The 19138-nt window shown below is 36.7% G+C and overlaps 1 protein-coding gene and 1 pseudogene across 2 annotated transcripts in view; one reads left to right on the top strand and one right to left on the bottom strand.

The window, feature by feature from the left end:
* Nucleotides 1–19138, top strand: part of CUL5 (cullin 5) — a 95705-nt gene that overhangs the window by 40076 nt on the left and 36491 nt on the right. For both annotated transcript variants that reach the window (XM_066371601.1, XM_066371602.1), the window contains exons 3-7: nucleotides 104–203; nucleotides 4398–4574; nucleotides 10395–10536; nucleotides 12321–12466; nucleotides 12548–12628. In XM_066371601.1, the coding sequence (XP_066227698.1) occupies nucleotides 104–203; nucleotides 4398–4574; nucleotides 10395–10536; nucleotides 12321–12466; nucleotides 12548–12628 (646 nt within the window). The remainder of the gene's footprint in view (nucleotides 1–103; nucleotides 204–4397; nucleotides 4575–10394; nucleotides 10537–12320; nucleotides 12467–12547; nucleotides 12629–19138) is intronic.
* On the bottom strand, nucleotides 7912–9332 carry LOC136389709 (heterogeneous nuclear ribonucleoprotein A1-like; annotated as a pseudogene).

Raw genomic sequence — 19138 nt, forward strand, 5'->3', positions numbered from 1 at the left:
TCTAGCATGATCCCTGAAAACTGTATTTAAACAGGACTTAACATGAGTTTGTCTTTATTCTTGTTTTAGTGTTAATGTTTGCTTACCTGCTTTATTTTTATAGGGATGTGCATGCAGTCTGTCTGTGGGATGATAAAGGCCCAGCAAAAATTCACCAGGCTTTAAAAGAAGATATTCTTGAGTTTATAAAGCAAGCACAGGCAGTAAGTTCTGAATCTTTATATTAAATTTACGGTTGTACTCAATACTATAATATATATTATAAAATATATTAATATTTTAAATGTAAGACTTCCTGAAGTAGTTTTAAATATAACATTGACTCTTGACATACCTGTTAAACAAATTTTTAATGAAATGATTATCATATTTTTTCCCCCATCAGTGACATTTTTTTCTAGAGAGTAAATTATTATCCTCAATTAAAAGATGCAACAACAAATGAACAAACAAAACAAACTCATAGACACAGATAACAGAATGGTGGTTACCAAAGGGGAAGGGGTTTGGGAGGAGGTTGAAAAGAGCGTAAAGGTGGTCAGATATATATGGTGATGGAAAGAGACTAGGTTTTGTTGAATACACAGTGCATTATGCAAATAATGTCTTATAGAATTGTACACCTGAAACCTATATAAATGTTATTGTCAGTGTCACCCCAATAAGTTTATTTTTTTAAAGAAAGAAAAGACATAAAGAAAATCAGTTTTTTATAGGTCCTTTAGTCAATGTTTTTTGACCATGAGTCTGTCAACCAGTGCCAGTCCACCAAAACTGCCATGCCAGTCTGTGAGAGAGTTCATCACAAGATCAGGGTGATAAATTTTCGTAGACCAGCACAAAATTTTTGGCCAACCGACAGTTGAAAACCACTACATTAGATGTCCTCACCACCATTTATTTTTCACCATATGTCAGGCCACATAAATCTTTTTTTATTCTCATGACTAATACCTTTTCTCAAGCTGACAGTAATTTTCTTCAAATTTTATTCATGTTGTTCCAAATGGCAAGGCATTTTTATGGCTGAATAATATACTGCTCACAAAAATTAGGGGATATTTTATAGCTTTATATTTATTTTGAAAATATCCCCTAATTTTTGTGAGCAGTATATTTCATTGTGTCTATATATATATACACCACATTTTCTTTATCCACTATATGTACATGCAGGTTGTTTCCATATCTTGGCTATTGTAAATACTATGCAGTGAACATGGGGGTGCTATAGTCCTCCCTCAGTATACAGGGGGGTTGGTTTAAGGGTACCCCAGCAGATAACCAAAATCCATGGATGTTCAGATCCCTTAGTCAGCCCTTGTATCTGTGAGTTCTGCACCTACAGATTCAACTAACTGCAGATGCAGAACCCATGAATATGTAGGGCTGACTATATTTTTTCAAATTAGATTTTTCCCCTTTGGATAGATATCTAGAGGTGGAATTTCTGAGTCATCTGATAGTTCTATTTTTAATATTTTGAGGAATCTCCATACTATTTTCCATAGTGGCTGCACCAGTTTATATTCCCACTAACAGTGCGTGAGGGTTCCCTTTCTCCACAAGTTTTGCCAACACTTATTTCTTGTGTTTTTATAACAACCATTCTACCAGCTATGAAGTAGCATCTCATTGTGGCTTGGATTTTCATTTCCCTGATGATTAGTGATATTAAGCATCTTTTCATGTACCTGTTGCTCATCATCTGTATGTTTTCTTTGGAAAGAGATCTCTTCAGATATTCTGCCCATTTTTTAATTGTTTGTGGGCTTTTGTTTGTTTTGCCTTTTGTTTTTGTTTTTCTTGCTATTGAGTTGTATGAGGTTTTTGTCTATTTTGGATATCAACCCTAGTCAGATAGGATTTGCAAATATTTTCTTCCATTCATTAAATTGCCTTTTTATTTTGTTGATACTTCCTTCTACAGATAGCTTTTTAGTTTGATGTAGTCCTATTTGTTTATTTTTGCTTTTGGTATCAAGTAAAAAAAACTTACTCCAACACTGATAGGAGATTATCACCTATGTGTTCTAGGAGTTTTATGGTTTCAGGTCTTAAATTTCAGTCTTTAATCCATTTTGAGTTAATTTTTGTATCCGTTGTGTGATAGTGGTCAAGTTTTATTCTTTTGCATGTGGTTGTCTGATTTTCCCAACACCATTTATTGGAGACTGTCCTTTCTCCATTGTAGATTTCTTTGGGAGTATATGAACATTTTAATACTATAATATTCTTCTAATTCATAAACACAGACCATCTTTTCACTTTTGTGTCTTCAGTTTTTTTCATCAATGTTTTATAGTTTTCAGTATAGATCTGTCATATGCCTGGCTAAATTTATTCCTAGGTATTTTATTCTTTGTGACGCATTGTAAATGGAATTATTTTCTTAAGTTCTCTTTTTGATAGTTTGCTATGAAACAGACAGTATAGAAACAGCAATTTTTGGGTTTTGATTTTTGTATCCTGCCACTCTACTGTATTTGTTTATTTTAACAGTTTTTTGTGGAGTCATTAGGGTTTTCTATATATAATATATCATCTTCAAATAGTGACAGTTTTACAACTTTCTTCCCAATTTGGATGCCTTTAGTTCTTTTTCTTGCCTAATTGCTCTGGATGTTCTAATGTTGTGTTGAATTGAATTGGTGAGAGTAAGCATCCTGCCTTGTTTCTGACCTTAGAGGAAAGGCCTTCAGCTTTTCACCATTGAATATGATGTTAGCTGTGGGCTTGTCATAATATGCCTAATTGTGTTAAGGTACGTTCTCACTATACCCACCTTGTTGAGTTTTTATCATAAAAGGATATTGAATTTTGTCAAATGCTTTTTTAGCATCTATCAAGATGATCCTATGATTTTTATTCATTTTGTCAATGTGGTATATCACATGGATTTTGATTTAACAATGTTGAACCATTCGCATTACTGAATAAGTCCCACTTGATCATGATGTATAATCCTTTTAATATGCTGTAAAATTAGGTTTGCTAATATTTTCAGGATTTTTGCATCTATTTTATCATGGATATTGGTCTGTAATTTTCTTATAGCATCCTTGTCTGATTTTGGAATCAAGGTAATGCTGGCCTTGTAAAATGAGTTTGAAAGTATTTCCTCATCTTCTAATTTTTTAAAGAATTTGAGAAAAATCGGTATTAATTTTTATTTAAATGCTTGATAAAATTCACCAGTGAAGCCTGACTGGTGGTGGTACAGTGGATAGAGCGTCAACCTGGGACACTGAGGTCTCAGCTTTGAAACCCTGAGGTCACTGGCTTGAGCATGGGCTTGCCAGCTTGAGTGTGGAATCATCAACATGGCCCCATGGTCACAGGCTTGAGTCCAAAGGTCGAGAGCTTGAAACCTAAGGTTGCTAGCTTGAGCAAGGCGTCACTGATTGGCTTGAGCATCCCCCCCCCCCACACAAGGCACATATGAAAAACAATGGAAAACTAAAGTACTGAAGCTACCAGTTGATGCTTCTCATCTCTCTCCCTTTCTCTCTCTCTCTTAAAAAAATAAAAATCTACCAGTGAAGCCATCTAGTCCTGGACTTTCGTTTTTTGGATTTTTTTTGTTACTGAATCAATCTCCTTACTAGTAATTAGTCTTCAGATTTTTTGGTTTTTTATGCTTTACTCTTAGTAGATTGTATATTTCTAGTAATTGATTCATCTCTTCTAAGTTGTCAAATTTGTTGGCAGATAATGTTGTAGTCTGTATACTTCTGGTATCAGTTGTAATGTTTCCTTTCATTTCTGATTTTACTTGAGTCCTCTCTTTTATTCTTGGTGAGTATTACAAGTTTTTGTGAACATATTTTTATACATAGATATTTATAGCTGCGTTATTTATGATAGACAAAAGGTTTAAACAACTCAAATGTCTGTCATTGCTCAAACATAAACAAAATATGAGACATCCAGAAAATGAAATCGTATTTAGTCATAAATAGAAATAAAATACTGATGGATGCTACTACAGGCTAATACATAAATACAGAAAGTAAGTTAGTGGTTGCTTAGGGTTGGGGCATGAGAGAAGGAAGAGAAAGAGGGAGAGAAGGTAATAGCTAATAGATACAGGATTTTTTAGAAATTAAATTTAATGGGGTGACATTATAGGGTGTTTTGTTTTACTTGATATATTATTGACAAAACATTTTATTTGTTTCAGGTATACAACATGATTTGATATATGTATTGTGAAATCATCACAAGTTCATGTGAATATATTTTAATTTTCTCTTGGATATATACCATTGTTTTCATTTCTTTTGAGTTTAAGATATTTTGTACAATAAATAAAATATTTAAAATTTATAGCATAAAAAATTTCTAGTATTCTTTAAAGCACCTGTATTTCAAATTGGTACAATTCTGTTTTTCAGCGAGTACTGAGCCATCAAGATGATACAGCTTTGCTAAAAGCATATATTGTTGAATGGCGAAAATTCTTTACACAATGTGATATTTTACCGAAGCCTTTTTGCCAACTAGAGATTACTTTATTGGGTAAACAGGGAGGTAATAAAAAATCAAATGTAGAAGACGGTATTGTTCGAAAGGTAGGTCAGTTTTCCTAATTTTTTCCTAATATTCTTCAGAAAGGGTGATTTGAATACTTTTGAAAGTAATTTATATATAAAGTGGGTTTTTCTACATCACATATATATATTTCTTTCCAGCTTTTGTTGGGTTTTACTGAATAACACTTTTTATTTATTTAATCCTTTTTTTTTGCATTTTTCCAAAGCTGGAATATTTAATCCATTTTTAACTTCAGTTTTCTTTCATGTTTGTTTGTGCTATTAAACTAGAGATCTACATTGCAGACATTAGCTCCTTTGCTTTGCCTTTCACTTTCTCCTTTTCCTAGTTTTATGTTTGAGATTTTATTTTCTTATGCCTTCTTTGTACTTTTACATTCCTGTAAATTAAATTATTTTCATTCTTTTTCAAAACTTCCTCTTTTGGCTTTGGCTGGGTGGCTCAGTGGATAAAGTGTTGTCCTGGCACACTGAGCTCCAGGGTTTGACTCTAGTAAGGGCATCTACAAGAAGCAGTCAATGAGTGCACAACTAAGTAGAACAACAAGTTGATGCTTTTCTCTTTCTCCCTCTCTACTGTTCTCCAGCTCTCCTGCTCTCCTGCTCTCCCTCCCTTTCCCCCTCCCCCATCTCTTCCTCCCTTTACCCCTTCCTTCCTCCCTTTCCCCTCCTACCTCCCTTCCCCTCTCCCTTTCTCCTTTCCCCCTTCTGCCTTCCTCCCTCCCTTCTCCTCTTCCTCTTTCCCCCTTTCCCCCTTTCCCCTACCCTTCCCCCTTTCCCTACTCCCTTTCCCCCTTCCCTCCTCCTTCTTCTCTTTCTCCCTTTCCCACCTCTCTTCCCCCCTCACCCTTCCTCCCTCCCTTCCCACCTCCCTTTCTCCCTTCCCCCTTCCCTTTCTCCCTTTCTCCCTTTCCCACCTCCCTTCCTCTCTTTTCCCCTTTCTCCTTTTTTCCTTTCCCCCCTTTCTTTCTCCCTTCCCCACTTCTTTCCCCCTTCCCTTCCCTTCTACCCTCCTTTTCCCCTTCCTCCCTTCCCCCCTCTCCCTTTTCCCCTCCCTTTCTCCCTTCTCCCTTCCCCCTTCTCCCTCTCTTCCTTCTTTCTTTCCCCCCTTCCTCCCTTCCTCCCTTTATTCCTCCTTTCCCTTTCCCTTTCTCTCTCTCTCTCTCATCAGTGGAAAATTAAAAAAAAATTTTATTAGATATACCTTCTGGTATCTTTGTGTTTAATCATGGGTAAGCGACTGTCGTCTTTATCAGTTTTTTTACTTGATTATAGTTATTATGAACTAAGTATGTGCTTTGTTTGTTTTTATATTTTGCTAGTAACAACTCATGATTTAATGGAAAAAGTTAAACTCTGAAATGGAGTCCCAGATTTTTGTTTCAATCGGTGATAACCTAACCTCTCTGTCTTCATTTATCGTGTATTTTCCTACTTGTAAGACTAAAAAGGAGCCACAAATTTAAAAAGTGAAAAAGACCATTTGAACTTTAGACAACTTACTTCCTACTGCAATGGTGATAGTAACAAGCTTGAGTATTCATATATTCAAATAGTGGCCTGGCCATTTTTACTCCAGCCTTAAAATTTGTACTAATGCTGACAGGTTACTATAAATTCAGATACCCAGTTATTCTTCAGTGGTAGAAATAACTTCACCCCCCCCCCACCAAAAAAACAAACAAAAGAGAAACACTTCCAGCTGCTTTTTAATTTGTAGTTCTATAATATTATTTGCTCTTGTTTTTCTATAATTTAAAAAAAAATTTGATTTTAGTGAGAAAGGAAGGGAGAGACAGGGAGGAACATCAGTTTGTTCCTGTATGTGCCCTGCCTGGGAACTGAACCAGCAACCCCTGTGCTTTGGGACAGTGCTTTAATCAACTTAGCTACCCGGCCAGGGCTCTATTATTTCTTTAATTCTTATTATTCCCTATGGATTGTGGGAATAAGCATCACTTAATGTTTAAGAGTATAGATTGTAGGACCACAGTTGTTGGATTTAAGTTCCATTATTGCCACTTATGAGCTATGTAAACATAGGAAAGTTAGCTTTCCTCTCCGTGCCCAAGGTTTCTCATATCTAAAGGGAGAAAACAGTACCTATATTTAAGTTATGAGGATTAAATGAATTATATGTGGAAATTATTTAGAGCAGTGCTAGGTACATAGGGAATGTTACATAACTTTTTTTTTTTTTTTTGTATTTTTCTGAAGCTGGAAACGGGGAGGCAGTCAGACAGACTCCCGCATGCGCCCTACTGGGATCCACCCGGCACGCCCACCAGGGGGCGATGCTCTGCCCATCTGGGGCGTTGCTCTGTTGCAACCAGAGCCACTCTAGCGCCTGAGGCAGAGGCCACAGAGCCGTCCTCAGTGCCCGGGCCATCTTTGCTCCAATGGAGCCTTGGCTGCGGGAGGGGAAGAGAGAGACAGAGAGGAAGGAGAAGGGGAGGGGTGGAGAAGCAGATGGGCGCTTCTCCTGTGTGCCCTGGCCGGGAATCGAACCCGGGACTTCTGCACGCCAGATCGATGCTCTACCACTGAGCCAAGCGGCCAGGGCTAACTTACTGTTTTTGATGCTGCAGATGCTGTTAATTAGTATATTTCTTATATCTGACAAAGTTCCTTAGAGTAATAATACTTACTCATGAACATGTATATATCATTTAAATAGAACATCTCTAAGATGATTTATATATTCTTTTTTTATTTTCCAAGAGGATATTAAATCAATTATTGATTATACATAATAGATGATACAGAAACTTCATTCCCATCTATAATTTTATCTGGTACCATAATTAAATTTAGGCATATTGCATATAGGATGTGCCAGCAATCATTTATAACCAAATAAACCCATGACTCTGCTTGGGTGACCCTTTTCATTGTGAACACCAAGTCACAACACAGTAACCGTCAATTCAACTACACCAAGGTTTTTGAAGATAGTTGATTCTGTGTCCAAGAATATTGTAAATATACTGCTCACAAAAATTAGGGGATATTTCTAAACAAATATGAAGCGATAAAATCTCCCCTAATTTTTGTGAGCAGTGTAAATTTCAAGTGGAACCTGGCATCATCCTGAAGAATTCTAACTTCACACTGTTGGGGTAATTTACCAAGATGGCTTCAGAGTAGACTAACTTTACACAGCACATTAAAAAAAAAAAACATTTATTCAGTGCCATGATCAGACTATTAACCTTTAACAATCAACAGTTTGGGTGAAAAAAAGAAAAAGAAACCTACATAAAACCCTTGTTGGAATGCTCTATGCTTTCCACAGAACAGAAGCTAAAATAAACTGTTATACAGTTAGTCACAAATACAGTCCTCAAGTATTTTATTGCCCATTCACATGAGTATTGTCTAAAACATGTCTTCTTTGTAGCAGCTAGGCTCTGCCACCACTGTGCTTGGCTCAGTTCACAAATCTGTGGCTCCCCTGTCACTGCTCTGCTCTCCTCTCCTCTCCTGCTAAGCTTTGTTTCCTGGCAGTAATTAAAACCTTCTGCCACTGCCGTAACTACTGCTGCTGCTGCTGCTGCTGCTGGAACCGCCATAGCCACCTTGGTTTCCTGGTTTGGCAAAATACTGGCCTCCACCACCATAGAGGCCAGAGCTTCTGCCTCCAAAGTTTCCTCCTTTCATGGTTCCAAAATTTGAAGATTGTTGTAATTGCCAAAATCATTGTAGCTTCCGCCACTTCCAAAATTGCTTCCATCATTACCAAATCCATTATAGCCATCCCTACTGCCACCATATCCACCTCCACCATGGCTGCCACCAAAGCCAGCTCCACTACTGAAATTTCCTCCACGACCAAAGTTGTCATTCCCACCGAAACCACCTCCATGACCACCTCTGAAGTTTCCAGAACCACTTTGATCTCTTGTTTGGATACAGCTTTCCTACTTCACAGTTGTGGCCATTCACAGTATGGTATTTCTGAATGACAGTCTTTCTACAGGGTCCTGGTTATCAAAGGTTAAAAAGCAAAGCCTCTCTTTTTGCCACTGCCTCGGTCAGTCATAATTTCAATCACTTCAATTTCCCATACTGTTCAAAATAATGTCTTAGGTGATGTTCTTTAGTGTCTTCTTTAATACTACTGACAAAGATCTGTTTCACAGTTAAGTGGGTACCAGGTCTTTGACGATCTTCTCTTGAGACAGCCCTCTTTGGTTCCACAACTCTTCCATCCACCTTCTGTGGCCTTGCATTCATGGCTGCATCCACCTCCTCCACAGTGGCATAGGTGACAAAACCAAAGCCTCTGGAACACTTGGTGTTTAGATTTATTATCACCACACAGTCTGTGATCATTCCCCATTGCTCAGATTGGCTCCTCAGACTTTCATAGGTTATTTCAAAGCTCAGACTGCCAATAAAGAATTTCCCCAGCTGTTTTGGCTCTTGGGGAGACTGACTTAGACATGATGACTGCGGGAGAGTAGACTTGACCAGTGCTTACTTGGTGACATCCACCAGCAGAAAGGAGTTTGTTTATTCCTTTTTTTGAGGTTCACTGTCAAACATGTTTCAGTTCTTTTCACAGTTTTTATTTATTTGTACAAATGTGCACATGAGCCCTGGCTGGTGGCTCAGTGGATAGAGCATTGGCCCAATATATGGACTCCCAGGTTCGATTCCCGGTCAGGGCACACAGGAGAAACGATCATTTGATTCTCTTCCCCTTTCTTGTCCGCCTACCTCTCCCCATTTCCTTTCCCCTTTCTCTTCATCTTCTCCTCTGGCAGCAAACATGGTCCCAGGTGCTAAGGATAGCTTGGTTAGTATGAGTGCGTCAGGCACTAAAAATAGCTTGATACTCGAGCATTGGCCCAAGATGGAGTGGCTGGGGTGCATGAGGGAGTCTATCTCACTATCTCCCCTTCTCTCACTTAAAGAAAAAAACAGGCCCTGGCCGGTTGGCTCAGCGGTAGAGCGTCGGCCTGGCATGTGGGGGACCTGGGTTCGATTCCCGGCCAGGGCACATAGGAGAAGCGCCCATTTGCTTCTCCACACCCCCCCCCTCCTTCCTCTCTGTCTCTCTCTTCCCCTCCCGCAGCCAAGGCTCCTTTGGAGCAAAGATGGCCCGGGCGCTGGAGTGGCTCTGGTCTCGGCAGAGCGACGCCCCGGAGGGGCAGAGCATCGCCTCCTGGTGGGCGTGCTGGGTGGATCCCAGTCGGGTGCATGCGGGAGTCTGTCTGACTGTCTCTCCCCGTTTCCAGCTTCAGAAAAATACAAAAAAAAAAGAAAAAAAAAGAAAAAAACAAACAAAAAATGTGCTAATGAATGTTCCAAACATTCTAATATTTCTGAAATTCAACCTTGGAACTATAGGGAAAGCAGCATTGTCCATATATTACCATATTTAATTTTTACAGCCACTATTCATGATTTTAAAGATGAAAAAGCAGGTAAACAACAAACAGCTGGAATTCAAATCTAATTATGTTTGGTTCTGAAACACCTATTCTTTACCATTATTTACTGTGTATTTTAACCACATTTAAACATACTGTACTACTTCCCTAAAGTATTCAAGTGAATGAAGCCTAAGAATTTGATTTCCTGTTTTAGTGTTTGTACTTAAGTTTTTTTTACTGTAGCTCAGCTGTCAAAATGTCTGCCCCTCTCTTTCCAAGACCACACTTATCTCACCCTTAACTCTTCTGAACTGCAAACTTGAGAGTCATCACCCAAGTCCTCCCCACATAATATAAGAAATTGCTCCATTGCTCCCCGGGCAAAAAAAAGAGGTGTGTGTGTGAGGTAATTTATATATTAATAATCGAGATGATTGCATATTTTTCTTTTTTGTAGCTCATGCTTGATACATGGAATGAGTCAATTTTTTCAAATATAAAGAACAGACTCCAAGATAGTGCCATGAAGCTAGTACATGCTGAAAGATTAGGTGAAGCTTTTGATTCTCAGCTGGTCATTGGAGTAAGAGAATCCTATGGTATGTTCTGAACTTTTATGATCATAATTTTCTTTTTATGTAAATTCTAAGAATTACAGAGTAGTACTATCAAAATTATGTTTATTAGCATAAAGTCATGTCTGCTTTTGATGTCAGATGCTTTTAAAAGTACACAAAAGGTATTCTCCTTTAAAGAAACCTATGAAACTTCATATTTGTGTGGTTAATATTTATTTTCTTCATCTCATTTTTTGGCCGGCAAATTCTTTTAGCAGGTTAAATTGAAGAAATGTAGATTTGAACCTATAGCTTATGAAGGACAACTGGTTTTGTACTTATATTTTAGGGATGTAAGTTAATTCCATGTGTATATCAGTCTCCGATTTTTCCTGTTTCTTACCATTACATTCTCATTTGTTCTTTCAGTCAGACATTGTCTGACTAGAATATTCATTTTCTTCTTTCTTTATCTTCTAACTCACCCTCAGCTTTAATTTTCTCATGGAGGTCTTTCCTAATACCAGACTAAGTTAAGTCCCCTCGTTGTGCTTTTATAGTACCCCCCATGCCTCCCTGCCATGATACTTTTTTTTTTTTTTTTGAGAAACAGAGAGAGTGAGAGACAGGGCGAGAGAGTGCAGGAACATTGAGCTGCAGGATCCTATATGTGCCCTGTACAGGGATTAAACCCGCAACCTTGTTTCGGGGCGGTGCTCTTAACCTACTGAACTGACCTGCCAGGGTGCCATGCTACTTTAGTATAATTAACTGTGTTGTTGACAGTGTGTCTTTACTGAATATGAAGTGCCTGGCACAAAATAGTTGCCAATAAGAATTTTTTATATTAATGAACCTTTAGTTTTGAGTTGTTTCTCCGTTGCCCTCATATTTCTTTAAGTATCAAATCTAGATTTTCATTAGCCACTGGAATTTTGGAACAGTCTTATAGGGATCATGTTGCTATGATTTTACCTATATATTGTTTACAAGATTTTTTTTTTTTTACAGAGAGTCAGAGAGAGGGATAGACAGGTACAGAGACAGGAACGGAGAGATGAGAAGCATCAATCATTAGTTTTTTGTTGAGCGTTGCAACACCTTAGTTGTTAATTGATTGCTTTCTCATATGTGCCTTGACCGCGGGCCTTCAGCAGACCAAATAACCCCTTGCTGAGCCAGCGACCTTGGGCCCAAGCCAATGAGCTTTTTGCTCAAACCAGATGAGCCTGCACTCAAGCTGGCAACCTCGGGGTCTCGAACCTGGGTCTTCCGCATCCCAGTCCGATGCTCTATCCACTGTGCCACCACCTGGTCAGGCAAGATTAATTAATTTTTAAGTACAATTTTATTGATATTTTTCTTATCCCATTTAGTGATACACCATGCTAAATTCACATTACTTACCCTGAGAGTTGAGGCTCCCCACAGCTAATTTAACCTTATCTTCTATTAACCTTACAATCTGTTCAGACATCCTAGTCATACCTTGACTTGGCCTTGTGCTTTTTTTAGTTCTGAGTGGTTAGTTACTTTAGATAGATCTGTCTGCAAATCCTACTTTATTCTTTAAGACTCATTTCAATCTCCTCTCTTTCCTATTCAAAAATAAAGTAGTCTATGTTCTCTATACTCTTTGTCACTTTACTGCTTTGTACTGTTATCTTTTTAAGTTTTTTATAAAGAAGATTTTGTCTTATATGTTTTTATGTTCTCTTGAGCGTTGACAGTCCCTTGCACATAATGCTCCTCTATATTTCATTTATCATACTCTAAATACTGATTTGAATCATAATTAGAGTAAAATTTTATTTTCTGTTTTTCAGTTAACCTTTGTTCTAATCCTGAGGATAAGCTTCAAATTTATAGGGACAATTTTGAGAAGGCATACTTGGATTCAACAGAGAGATTTTATAGAACACAGGCACCCTCGTATTTACAACAAAATGGTGTACAGAATTATATGAAATATGTAAGTCAGAACTTAGTATATGTGTTATTTGAGCTATTTTCTTGATTTTCTTAAAATGATTGCTATTTTGCCTCTGGACAGGCAGATGCTAAATTAAAAGAAGAAGAAAAACGTGCACTACGTTATTTAGAAACAAGACGGGAATGTAACTCTGTTGAAGCAGTAAGTAATTGTATAATTGTATATTCTGTGGGATTAGCAGAGGGATGGCAAATACATAATCAAGTGACATCATCTGTCCTTTCTCTGTCTCTATCATTGCTAATTGATTATAGTGCTCTTTCCCAATGAGCCAAAGCACAGCTTTAATAAACACCTTATTTAGAACTCATTGTTTCTCAGAGCTGATATGCAAGATAAAATCTATTTGCCATCCCTGCTTTAGACTTGACTGTATTTAATGTACTTAATTTTTAATCAGTCTCTTTTATTATGTGTTGTGTATATCTAAGGTTAACCATTTTAGTAACTTTCATGGATCAAGTAAGATACACTCATAGAGATAGTTGATTCTCATTATTCACAGTGATTATTCTATAGAGTGGCTGTGAACACTGAATTAGTGAGTATCTAGTCATTATTAGGGGATAATTCTTATGGGAGGATGTTTTTAAATGTTCTCTTGTCATGAGATAAAATATTATTGGATAAGCAAACATCAGTCTTTTATATTGTTTTATTTATTTTATATTGTAAGCTCCTCATTTAAAAAAACTGATCAGAAGTAGTAGCCATGCTACAATATCTATCCTGGGTGTTTTCTTTACATGGAGAATGAGCTTAGTGTACCTTAGTAAGGAAAATATAGCAGTAAAATTTCTCCAGTTCCTTTCAGACTTTGGAGCCTAGGAATTAGATTTAGATGTACATTCTAAGGAGTAACCCTCCAGATTGCCTTCAACCAAACATTTTTTAACTGATTATTTTTTTCCTTCTAACTTTTCTTTTGTTTCTTTCATCTTGAATGGCAGTCATGTTTATTCTTTGTTCAGGAGTTGGGTTGGGTTGGATCTTTTTCCCCCTTGTTTTTGTTTTGTGTTGCTTTTTTTTTCTTTTTAACATTTATTGTATTGATTTGAGAGAGAGAAAGAGAAAGAAAGAGAGGGAGAGAGAGATAGGAACATCGATCTGCTCCTGTATGTGCCCTGACCAGGGATCAAACTGGTGACCTCTGTGCTTCAGAATGATGCTCTAACCATCTGAGCTATCTGGCCAGGGCTTTGTGTTGCTTTTCATAGTATGCAATGTGTTTCCTCTTTCAAAGGTTAAAATAACTTCAATATTGGCCAGAGAAGGAGGGCTAACTTAGTGGTTGTGTGTAGAAGTTCTCTGAAGAAATTTAAAGTTGGCTTGGGCTTCATTCAGAAAGCAGGAAAGCCATTGAATGTTTGTTAAACAAGTATGCCATGCTCAGAGTTGTCTCTGAGGAAGAGGAATCTAGTGACAGTATGAAAATTTAATTGGATTGGCGAAGAGCTGGGAATATGAAGTAGGTAGGAGATTTTTATAATAATTCAAGGAAGGTATTAGGAGTACCAAATAGGGGAGTAGCGATGGGAATGGAAAAGACAAGGGTAGAGAGAAAGGCTTCCAGAGGTGGAACATTGTATCACATGAATGGGGCTAGATACTGGACAGAACTTAGTTTTATTTCTGAGGTTTTAGCTTGGGAGAATTGTGCTGCTACACAGAGATCAGGTATAAGAAATCTCAGTAAGGAACAAAGATGAGTTTAGTTCTAAGGATTTGAGTATTTTGAATTGATTTATGTACCAGTTTCCTAAGGTAGAATTATTCAGTTTATACAGTTTAATTTGATCACATCCATATTAAACATTTGGAAATTCAACTATAAAGGTCCAACTAAGAGCAAGAAAAAGAGAATGAGAAAGGTAGAGATAAACAAATACATACCACAACTTGAATAGGACAGTTAAATCTCCTTTTTCACTTTAAAAGACACATACAATATCCCAAAAACTCAGAAACATTGATACGTAAAGACACATGCAGCCCCATGTTTATTGCAGCATTGTTCACAGTGGCCAGGACATGGAAACAACCAAAAAGCCCATCAATAGATGACTGGATAAAGAAGATGTGGCACATATACATTATGGAATACTACTCAGCCATAAGAAATGATGACATCGGAACATTTACAGCAAAATGGTGGGATCTTGATAACATGATACGAAGCGAAATAAGTAAATCAGAAAAAAACAGGAACTGTATTATTCCATACGTAGGTGGGACATAATAGTGAAACTAAGAGACATTGATAAGAGTGTGGTGGTTACAGGGGGGAGGGGGGAATGGGAGAGGGATAGGGGGTGGGGAGGGGCACAAAGAAAACAAGATAGAAGGTGACAGAGGACAATCTGACTTTGGGTGATGGGTATGCAACATAATTGAACGACAAGATAACCTGGACTTGTTATCTTTGAATATATGTATCCTGATTTATTGATGTCACCCCATTAAAAAAATAAAATTATTAAAAAAAAAAAAAAAAAAGACACATACACACACACACACACACACACACACACACACACACACACACGAAAAACTTAAAATAGGAGATGTGAATTTGCTCTTGCCCAGTTACCAAATAGTGTGAGCATCTTACCAGCTGAATGATTTTAGAGTTTAAAGATAAGTTTTTATTCTGTTATTTTTCAACAAAGACACCAAGTGCAATTTAGAATGCTTGCAAAGAAATTGTACTTTAATGGGGATGTAAGAAGTTTGTTTGTATAGTTGGTTTTTATTTTGTTTTGATTTTCTGCTAATTTTTTAAAATCAACTGTTTGATTGAAATATGACATATATCCTGAAAAGTGTACAAAGTTTCAAGTTCTAAGTTAATCATCACAAAGTGAACATAAATATGAAATCACCAGAAAAAGAATTAATAGCAATTCAGAAAGCCTCTATTATGCCCCCTCTAAAGGACTATTGCTATCTTTTTCTTCAAAGGTTATCAATCCTCTTAACAACATAGATTATAGCAAAATTTGGTACAGAGGGAGACAACAAGCACCAAAACTCTAAAATTAATTATGATATTGGGAATATAAGGCTTAATGCACATGCATTACTACATTGTATTCTTCACTGAGCTAAAGCCATTATATTATATACATAATATTATATGTTTGTTAATTTACAATTTTTGTTTTCAAAGACATATAATGTGTTAAAATGAAGTATGTTGTAATGGAAGGAACAGTAAACCAAAAAATACCAAGTCCTGGGTTCTAATTTAATACAAATAAAGTGTAAACACTATTATTTGAATAGCTAGTAAGAAACAAGTCACTTTCCATACTAAAAACTGTTGAAAACAGACTTGCTCTTCTAAATTTTCTCGAAGAGGAATTTTCAGCCTTCAGAACATGTTATGCTATACCTTAATGCTCTATTGATACTAGTTTTAGTCTATACTTACCTATTAGGCTAGTCTTATTAATGAAGGACAGTTACATATCAGTTCATATGGGGCTAAACAATAAAGCACACCAAAATTAGGATTAAAATATGTACAATTTTGGCACTGTGTTTTCCTCTAAAAATTAGCAAATTATTGCCGTTTACCAATTACCTTTTTTGAATTTAGCTATTATGAGTCAATCTGAATTTTCTGAACCTGATTAGTTTTAAATATATGCATAAAAAATGTTTCTGGCCCATATTCTATACAGTAAAGCAAGTTTCACCTCCGTAGAACCCAGTTGTGAGGCCAGGCCTAATAAAGGCCAGATGTACATTTCAAATAATGTTCACAAAGTGCTTAGCAGCTCACTGAATTTTTTCATGGTTTATATAAGAGTTTTATTTCATTCCCTTGGGTATTCCAGGCATCTGACTATGTCATTTGCAAATGATGATGATGCTTTTCTGATATTAGTATCTTCTTTCATTGGATTAAGTTCACCTAATAATATTACATGGTTAACTTTTAGAAAAATGTTAATAATATTGGGAATCCTTGTCTTCTAATATTTGATAGGAATGCTTCTAAATTTTCACCATTAAGCATGGTGGATTTTTGGCATGATGTATGCATTTCACTATATTCAGTGAGTATTACTTTTCTTTTATCAAGAGTTCTATTATCAGGCCTGCTCTTTTACTTATGGGAGAGCAGATTAGCTCCGCTCAGATCCAATTAGACTCACAATTCTTTCTTTTCCCTATTCATTGAATTTATTGGGGTGACACTGGTTAACAAAATTATACAGGTTTCAGGTGTGCAATTCTATAACACATCATCTGTATGTTGTATTGTGTATTCACCATCCCAAGTCATGTTTCTGCCCATCACCATTTATCCCCACTGTACTTTCCTTCACTTCCCCCCACACCTACAGACATAAAATTCTAATAAGCTTGGTTATCATTGGATGGGCCTGTAGCAAAAGAGCAGCAGTATATTAGTAAAAATTGGGTAAGAGGTTTCAGAGCTGTGCTGCCGAAGAGGCATTATTGACAGTAAAAAGTGACACATAATAGTAAGAAAAGAGTGAGGGAAAAAATTTAAACCAAAATAATTTAACTTTTTTCTAACACTATTAGTGTTTTTTAGGCAATAGTCCAACATACCTTAGTATTCCTGAGAGCATTCAGTTAGTATTTATTATGCACCTAAAATATGTCAAGCCTTTTGCTAATTGGGGATAATAAGATAGACCTGGTTCCTGTCTTCAGAGTGGAACTAGAATAAAATGAATTATTTCTATAATAGAGTAAGTAGAATTGAGACTTAATTGGTGGTAGCAGGTCGTCCTCTCAACAACTAGAGCAGTCAGGGAAACAGTGACGGTGTATTATAGTAGTTAGCCACATTCATGTTGGAACCAGGCGAGGATTTGAATTCCTCTTTTTTTCATTTTACGAACTATGGGCTCTTTTGAATACAAAGTTATTTAGTCTTTGTAGTCCTTGATTTCCCAACTGTAAAATGAGGTAATACCTACTTATGTTATCAGAGTTCAATGAAATAACTACTGTATATGGAAAACATTTAAGCACTGTGTCTGGCGTGGTACTTTTTACTATTAGGACTGTGGTTTGGAGATTCTAGTACTGATTCTAGTACTGATAGGAACTATTTTATAGTCTATAAAACATTGATAAAACTGAATTAGAAATAGGTCACAGTCATAAATTATCTTTATTAAAGTGAGTACTTGTTAACCTTTAGTATTTTAGTAAATTAAAGGTGATATACAAAAAGTCAGGGTGAATTGGTCTGACTCTTTATTGTTCTACGTAAAGAGTTATTGTGTAACTAGTTTAGAAATGAAACAAGTAACTACTAGTTATAATGGTAAAAAGAAAAAAAGAACAAATCAATACCAAGCCAGAAGGTCTAAGAGAAATTAATTTTGAAAATAACCTACCACACATGGAATAAATTCATTCTTGACTACATTACAGATACTCATGTATGGTTAGAGTCATAGTTGATAGTAAAATGTAGAATCTTAACATGGAAAATTGTAGGATAATTTCTAGTTCAACTTCAATCTTATAGCTAGCCGAGGCAAAGCAAATTATTACTTATATAGAATTACCTAACGAAAGTCAGAACTGTTCTTGTTGCTTTTTACTAAACTGCAGTGAAGTAGAATTAATTGTTCAAATTGAATACCACTAAAAGAAGACTCTATCACTTAGCCTACCTATCCCACCTTTCATCTTCACAGACCTGTGCATTCATTCATTCAACAGTTACTGAGTGCCTGCTGTGTTTTATGGCAGGCATCATCTTTGAAGAGTTTTGCTATAGAGGAAGGTAAAACATCAAGAGCATTGATAGTTAAAGTTTTCACCTTGCAGACCTCTGGGGAGAGATTGCTATGGATTTAGAAGTTGTGCTCATCTCAGGCAAAATACAGGAGTTGATGGCATGTGGCAAAAAGTTTTTTTCTTCACGGAAGCTAGCAAAAGGAGACAGGGAATACAAGGTGAGAGAGATGGTTTATCACTATCCTTTCCATTCAAGATGTCTTTTTAAAATAAGAATATATTTAGGGTTGACTGTATATAGTACTTTGGTAAATGATGGGGATGAAATACAAAAGAGAAAAATAAAATGGTTTCTGCCCTCAAGGAACTTACCCTCTTGTTAAAACAACATTCATTTGAAATAACTCTTATCAAGCAATCTCCCTTTCTTTTTGCCTGCATAAAGTAGTTTTCCAAAGGATTTTTTAAACACATAGTGATCTGTACCATAATTATTCTTTTTTAAAAAAAACCTTTGTTGTGAAAGTTTATTAAAGTTGAGAAAAAAGCATAGTGAACCCAAGCCCTCAGATTTAACAGTAATCATCATTTTGTCATATTTTCTTGGTTGATCCCTCTTTTCTTTTCCCTCCCTCCCTGTTTCCTTACCTCCCTTCCTTTCTCTTTCTTTCCTCTAGCAGTTTAAAAGAAATTTAAAATGCATTATGCATTTTTTACTCTAAACCCTTCTGTATTGGCTGTGGCCGGTGGCTCAGTGAAGAGAGCATCAGCTGGGCATATGGATGGCCTGAGTTTGTTCCCTGGTCAGGGCACAGAGGAGAAGGCGACCATCTGCTTCTCTCTTCCTTCAACCCCCTTCTCTCCCTTTTTCCCTCCCACAGCCAGTGGCTTGATTGGTTTGATCATGGCCCCAGG

This window comes from Saccopteryx leptura, chromosome 1, assembly GCF_036850995.1.
Source record: "Saccopteryx leptura isolate mSacLep1 chromosome 1, mSacLep1_pri_phased_curated, whole genome shotgun sequence".
In the NCBI taxonomy this organism is placed as follows: domain Eukaryota; kingdom Metazoa; phylum Chordata; class Mammalia; order Chiroptera; family Emballonuridae; genus Saccopteryx; species Saccopteryx leptura.